General features: G+C 34.0%; 1 protein-coding gene across 1 annotated transcript; it reads right to left on the reverse strand.

The window, feature by feature from the left end:
- Positions 1-949: 949 nt before the first annotated feature.
- LOC104228783 (transcription factor MYB20) lies at positions 950-2,724 on the reverse strand. Its single transcript, XM_009781321.2, has 3 exons — positions 2,540-2,724; positions 1,686-1,815; positions 950-1,568 (listed from the first exon to the last, which is right to left on the reverse strand). The coding sequence occupies exons 1-3, from the start codon at positions 2,670-2,672 to the stop codon at positions 1,106-1,108; spliced, it is 726 nt and encodes a 241-aa protein (XP_009779623.1). The 5' UTR covers positions 2,673-2,724; the 3' UTR covers positions 950-1,105.
- Between the last annotated feature and the right edge of the window lie 5,276 nt (positions 2,725-8,000).

Consider the following 8,000-nt stretch of genomic DNA (forward strand, 5'->3'; position numbering starts at 1 on the left):
ACAACCAGTGCATTTTAATCAATTTTAAAGTTTCACACCTAAACATGAAATTTATTGTTGATATAGAGAAAGAATGGAATTGACTATTCAATTCTTACCTATTACTACTGTACGGTAATTAACAATAGGAAATTTTATATACCTGAGTTCAAGAATTCGTGACTTGTAAAGAACCTAGAATTTTCCGTGCGTGGCTGCCTCCGTTTCGCAAGCCTGCATTTGAAAACAGAATGACTCTGTTTTTATTTAGGGCATTAAGCCCTTTGTATTCCTTTTTTTTTTGTACCCACTTCATGGGTAGGTCACGTTCACTATCCTTTTTTCCTTTATTTTGTTTGTTTGTTTTTTTGTTTTTTAAAACTTAACTAATAATTAATGATACCCACTATCAATAATTAATAACACTAAAATTATTAATATATTATTAATATTCCTCTAATTGTATATCCAATTATTTAAGTGTGTGTGTGTGTGTATTTTCACTATAGCGTGTCTCAAAACTTTTATAAATTTGAGGAGTGTTACAATCCTCACCCTCAAAAGAGGTGAACTCAAGTTCATATATAACATTGTATCCATAATTACACCCAATACCATCATGGTAAGTGTAATGGTCAACCTATGAATACAAATTAAATAAAAAAAATATTTGTCTTCCCCCGAATTCTCGGGGGCAGGCGTCATGCCCCTGAATTCCGACTCGACGAGACTTTCGCTTTGATGTCGGCCCCTTGTCATCATGTCTCGAGTCTGGCTTATCTTGTCGGAGGCCGGGATACACCATGAGCTCGATTTTACCCGTATACAAGTTGGACATGCCTTTATTTAACAACCAATTTTTTTGGCTTTTGTAACGATTTTCTAGGTGACATCATGAAGATTTTTATTCAAACAAGAACCATCCGTCCGTCCAAATACCAAGATAATAATAATGTTGATCAGGCCTGAGTTGTACAGTTGAACGAAATAGATTTCTTAATACTCAACTCTACAAGAATAGTGGAAGCATACATTCGTCCTGATCCTCCAAAAGTTACATATTTCCGAGGATCCGACCAACATAACCGCAAGCAAGGGAATAATTCTAAATAAATTTTTTTGTTCCTCATAGAAAATTTTCGTCTAAGTTGTCGAAAAGATTCCAATGAATTGGGCTACCTATCCAATTCTGGAAAGGATCTTCAAGCCCTGGATTATACATGTCGCTGGAAAATGTCTCCAAAGTGTCTGAATTTTGGAACAACTCATTTGACCCCATTTCCAAATTACTCTCATTCATTTCATCTAAGCTGGAACTAGATGTTGAATTTTGAATATTCTGCTGCTCCTCTGGAAAGTCTAATGAAGGTAAAGTTTCTGGCAATTCCAGCTTCCCATTGATCTCTTCTTTTTCTGAAGAATCATTTTGCTTAATATCGTCATTTTTATGATGATCAGGTTGTTCAATGGGCTTGTGTGTTAAAGGATCTAAGCCGAGGAGCTTTAGCTTCTTCTTGATCCTTGTATTCCAGTGATTCTTGATTTCATTATCTGTACGCCCTGGAAAATGCGCTGCTATCTTTGACCACCTGTTATTAAAAAGTATTTACACTATAATTAGGCCGCTTTAATTAATTAAAGGTAAATATTCATTATTAATGGAATTAGTAGAAAATAGTGTAACATTTTAATTGCAATGTTAATACCTATTGCCAAGCTGAGAATGAAGCTTGATGATCATGTCTTCCTCTGCTTCTGACAGTGCTCCTCTTTTGAGATCTGGCCTTAGATAATTTATCCACCTTAATCTACAGCTCTTTCCACATCTCATTAGCCCTTCAATATCATTATATAAGTCCATCAAATTCTAAGCACATCTCGAGGAAATTTTTTAAATTTTTCATAATTTCTTTCAAATTAAATGCCACAAAAAAATCCAATTCTTGTGTATGTAATTACCACATAACTCCATCTACTATCAAGTCGGTTAAAAAAGAAACAAAAAAATATCAAGTCAGTTATCCACTGTAGAGATTACAGTAGAGCGGTGCAGTAGTTGAAGAAGTTACACTAAAATCCACTATTTTTATTACAAGGAATATAGCTACTACTAAATTATCAACTTAATTAAAATAATTAAAGGGAAAAACTTTAGTCACACTAGATATTACATCATGCAAACAAATGCAGACGAATTTAAATTGTTTAGGTTGGTGTAAGAACCAGGTGCACATAAGCTGTACTACCCTACTATTCAAGAAGATTAGGGTGAATGAAAATGACGTAAACTTACACACACATAGTACAATGTCTTTTATATCCACTTTTGTCAATAACAATTGTTGATTAATACTATATATGTTGTCACATGAATACATCATTTAATCATGGTCAACTAATTTAGTTAAGCATTGGGCATGAATAAGGTTTTTCGCGTGAAATCTCATAATATCAGTGCTTGAGATTAACAACAAATGATTTCTTCAAATGCATAAAAAAATACTACTAGTAAAGTAGTAATTAAAGAGTGTTGATTCTTGGAAAACTATATATTAAGTACCTGCTAATTTTGGTACAAGGCGCCAGCATTGTATTCCATTGTTGAGGATGAAATTCATAAGCTTATGATCTTCTTCAATTGTCCAAGGACCCCTTTTGAGTCCTATCTTTTCACAACAAGGCTGTCTTCCCATATTTTTGGGGAACTAAACTTCAAAAGAAAACCTAAACTTGAAGAAGTTTCATTAATTCAGTCAAGAAAATTAATTAAACTTGGGATCAGCAGCCAAAATGTGGCTTATAAACAAAAGCAAAGATTCTGCCAACTCATCATACATTAAAATACCATTTCTTGTATGAGTTTGCTCATAATTGAAGAAGAAAGAATCAACCTTTGAAACAATATTAAATTCAATATGTCTGGTTTCCTTATCATTGCCAAAAAGGACTATTTGCAATTAACAAAATGAAGAAACAGACGTGAGTTCTTGTCGTTGACATGTTTTTATATATGCCCACGATGTTTTCTCCAATTGAATTTTGCGAAAAGTAAAACAATATAAATTTCTAAAAAGATTCTTGGAGTTGCCTTTCAGCTGGCTAGTTACATTTATGGGAGGCAAGTCCTTTTCTTCTTCTTTGTTTATTTTAATTACCTTTTGATTATTTGGAGCTTTTTGATTCTATTAAAGGCCACGGTGTTCGACTTTGCTTTAATTTTCTTTACCTTATCCCGTGCATCAAAATCTCTATGGGATTCAACTTGTCAATATTCTAACTGCAATTTGTTAGCAAACACTAATTTATTATAGTTACAAGTGCCAAATGAAATGATTATTATATATCATACTCATCATTATATATTTAATTGTCATTATTTTTTCCTGACAATTTCAATATTCGTGATATTGTCAATTGAGTTTGTTGACTAATTTAATGATCTCCAACGAATTAACTAGAATATGCTCTCTTACGGGAAGAAACCATCTAAGTATGTCAATCATTCAAGAGTTAAATTTCTGTGCAGTAACAATGTACTACCATCACGTCAAGATTACAGGCAACAACAGATAAATTCTGTAGTAATCTTAATTTGGCAACATAAAAAGTCAGTAATAACATATTACAATGCAGTAATACCTTAAAAAAATTTATACTATCAGTATTATTCCTTACTCGTTTTGTCTCAACTTATGCCTCGTACTTTCATTTGTACTGTCCCAAAAAGAATATTGTACTTTCTTATTTAAATATTTTAAATTTAAATTTCTCATTTAGTCCTTTATGAGATGATTTTAACCATATAAATGTCTATGACTTATTTTAGACCATAAATTTAAAAAAATAAAAATAAACTTAGTGCGTAGTCAAATACTGCTATATAAATTGGGAAGATTTAAATGGAGTATTTAATTGCAAAGGCAAAGGTGGCTAGCAAGTATACATAGACAGAAGAACAAAAGAATATATAGCTTGTATGGAGATATTGCTGTCTAAATGAGATTTAGACACGGTTCTCATTCGAGTACATAGTCATGATTTCTGAATAATGATACACCCCATGAGTTCATTGGATTTGTAATTTTCAATAGAACAATCTGTACATGGACCATGGTTTCATTTATTTTAATAAGCACAAATCGAATATTGAGATGTTTATGAGATGGTTTAACTAAAGACAAGTATATATAATATAATAATGCTTTCACAATATTATCGACTTTGAGTGGGACTTGAGGCCTTCCGTCTTAACTATATAAAATGATTTGGCAGAGCCAACTTTCGGTAAAGTCGTTTTTCTGCCTTAAATCGACTAATTTTTTTTATAATATCAATGTAGTTTAAATTGATAATTCAGGTTATTAATTTCACTTATTATAAATGGTTACCTGTAGAATATGTAGCTTGCACTGTTAGTGATTTGATTAATTATTATTTTGCAACTATGTCCTGAATCAAGTAAATTGAGCTGGAAAATATAAAAGAATTCCGTAGAAGTTTGTAAAAGTATTGCAGCGATTCAAGTACGTTGGCAAGCTAATTTGGATCTATATTATATTACTATAAGTTTTGTTTGATGGCGTGTATCCATTATTACCTGATTCTGATAGCTAAATTCACATTGACGAGCTCAGCTGCCAATCATCTCTTACCTTTGATGTAGTTTAATACTTATGTAGGGCAAGGAACCATTGGATAATATCTTGATAATGGAGTCGTTTATTGTGTTTAGAAGGAACAAATTTAGGGTGCAGTTGATACTTGATCTTTTATTTTGCAGCTTCTAGTCGATGGGACAGAATTCTTCCAGCAACGGAATTGTGCCGTCCGGACCGAGCAAGCAAACAGCTACCTCTATTTCATCAAGTTCTACGCAGTCGACAAAAGAGTACAACTTTTCCTCTTTGATACCGGGGATGTTCTGAAAACGCTGCAGACCCTACGAGGCTGATACGAAAAGCGGAAGCAAAATAACAAAGAACACAAATTAAAATGATAGAAAGATAGAACATTTGAAATAAACAAATACTCAATCAATTTAAGACTTAATTGATTCAAAACTATAGGAACAACTGATCACGCCCAACTATGCCTTATCAAAAGGACTAAGAGGTCGCTGCAAATATATAATCCGGTTCAGTCCGGAGTCGAATCTCAGAGGGAACTAACCTATTTACTAAAACTTTTAACACTGCTAATGAATAGCTCAAACAATCCCCGGATGCAAGATTTTTAATGGATAATGAGTAGAATATAGTTAACTAAGGAAAAATAATAATAAAACTAGCAATAATCAAGAATAGAGTTGAATTCAATGGTAAAATGGTCTAGGGTTATTGATTTCCCCAATTGTCGGACTAATTCCTGACACGTTAGCTATAATTTCGCCGTAATACTCTATAAGAAATATGAGTTCTAGATTACCGCAATTATCTCTCGATCAATTACGATAATTTACTAGAAGCATTCTCTCGAACTACTCTAGTTAACAATTTATGCAACTCAGAATTATTCCACCAAAGCTTCATTATCTCTAACCCTGCTTTTAAATTCAAGTAATTAATCTCTTAACTTACCCGAAAGTGGTGTTGTTTAACAACAATCTAACCCAGTGTTCTTTCTCAAGCAACACAAGGTAACTAGACACGATTAATCAAGGGCCCTTTCAATTAATCACAGGAAAATACATAGTTGAACAATTATAGATTAAGAAACGGCTTAATTATATCAAAACGTAATCAATACTTCATCCAACAATTGGTTCCATCAATCCTAGATTAGAGGTTTAGCTACGCATAATTGTTTTCACAATCATAATGATATAATTCATCCTCAATGATAAAAACAAGACGAAGAAAGGTAAAAACTCTATGCCGAATCTTCTGCCTTGCTTCTTGCCTGTTCTTGCCTACAAAAATGCTTCAAAAACCTCGATATCCTCTATTTGGGCGAGCTAGGCTTATTATAGGTCAAGGAGAGTCGTCCTGGAAATTACACAATTGACCTTGCAATGTTTGGCTCCGAACACCCCGTCCGCGGCCGCGGATTCAACATATGTTCTGTCCGCAGCCGCGGATTGACCGCGGACCTGGGCGCGAACTTCATCTTTTGCTCTTTCTTCTTTTTTTTCGATCGTGTTGGCCTTCTATGCTCCATATTAACTCCAAAACACTCTTTTAGCTTTTTCCTAGCTCGGAGTGACTCCTGCAAAGCAATAAACTCGTAATTAGAGCATTTTGTTATCTTTTACAATCAAACATAGGTAAAGTGCGGCCAAATTAGAGTGCAAATGCTAACTCGCATGATTATCATCTATTATCAACACCTCACACTTAAATCTTTACTCGTCCTCGAGCAATCAAACCACACTCTACAACGGCCTAACTTTACTGAGTGACTCCCCTAACTCGTCACACCAAGTACATTTCACAAGAATTGAGCCCAGTAGTGTAACATATTCGCCTCAAGAGCTGACTCTCCCATGCCACTCAATATTCCTAACTTTACTCACTTACTCTAGCGCAGAGGTTAAGACTCTACCTTTCCTTCATGAATCAAGTGCCCTTTCATAACAAATGAGAGTGGTTCCACACACAATAACATTTAAGAACAATTAGGAACTTAAGATAGAAAGAATTCACTCACTCTAAAAAAGAACAATGATATGGCACAAAAAATGCACCATAGGCTTTCCTGTAGTGTACAACTCCACTAATTCGAGTTCATTCAGTCTAGGATCGATTAAGACTTCATTTGGTTGTAATATATGTTGCGGGACGGGTAGGATACATTTAGGTATAAGAGTGACTACACCTCCCTAAGCACTTTAATACATAACCTTTATCATTTAAAACCCCACATCTTATGTCAAACCATAATTCCACCTTCATATCACTATATATTAACTCCATTCTTCTTTAAGCACAATTACATCAAGAGCCACCCTTTATCAAGGAATTTTTTTTTACAATAATACACTATTATTTTCTTTCTCCTTCACCTCAAGTGGCTCTTACTTGTTCAAAACAGTGCACCTTTCTCCTTATTTCATTAGTTCCACTCAAAAGCCAAACCACCCACCCCACACTTTAACTTTTACAAAGTTCAGCACAATTCAAGTGCTCATGAGAGGTAAAGGGTTCAAATAGATGATTAATTCAAACAAATGGGTAAGGCTTGTAATATGATTTCCAAAGAAATATGATTACAGGCTCAAAGGGGTTAACTACGATACGTAGCTTAGGCGGGTAATATATATATATATATATATATATATATATATATATATATATATATATATATACAAAGAAATGCCTATATCATTTCCAAGACTGAACAAACTACTATTTCGCTTTGCAAACACACAGGGCAAGTTCTAGGCATTTAATGCAGTGCACAGAATACAACAATCCTCACACACACATGGCACATGACTCACTCCATACTGGATCATCGAAATGCTCTAGTCAGAGTATTTAAGCCAAATTAAGAACACACAATTTAAGGCACTCTAATAAAAATCAACAACCGAGCCTAAGCGTCACACTAAAGTATCTACTGTATTCAAGGCATAATGACGATAAGGGATCCTCCTTTCATATCGGCCCTTAGCCCAAAAGTACACAAAAAATAATTAAAAAAAAAAACTAAATTACCCGGTTCAAACGAAAACCCTTGGAAAAGAATCGCGGTCAAAAGAAAAACCAAGGGGTAATTGATACACTACCTACAAAAGAAAATCTTTTTATTTTTATATCGACTTAGACCCTCAAGAAACCCGTCGAGTGATATCCGTCGCCGGGACAAGTCGAACACATTAAGACTGCTAATCAAAAACGAAAATCAAACTAACCAATGAATACAATCAAATTAACCAAAGACTACAATCAAACTAGAATCAAGCTACATTCCTATATATACACAACATACCAACGAAGTACCCCCACCCCACACTTAAAAAGATGTCATGTCCTAATGTCATAAAATAGAAAGTAATGCGAGCAAAGGAACTTCACTGGAAG

This window comes from Nicotiana sylvestris, chromosome 12 (genome assembly GCF_000393655.2).
Source record: "Nicotiana sylvestris chromosome 12, ASM39365v2, whole genome shotgun sequence".
Lineage (NCBI taxonomy): Eukaryota > Viridiplantae > Streptophyta > Magnoliopsida > Solanales > Solanaceae > Nicotiana > Nicotiana sylvestris.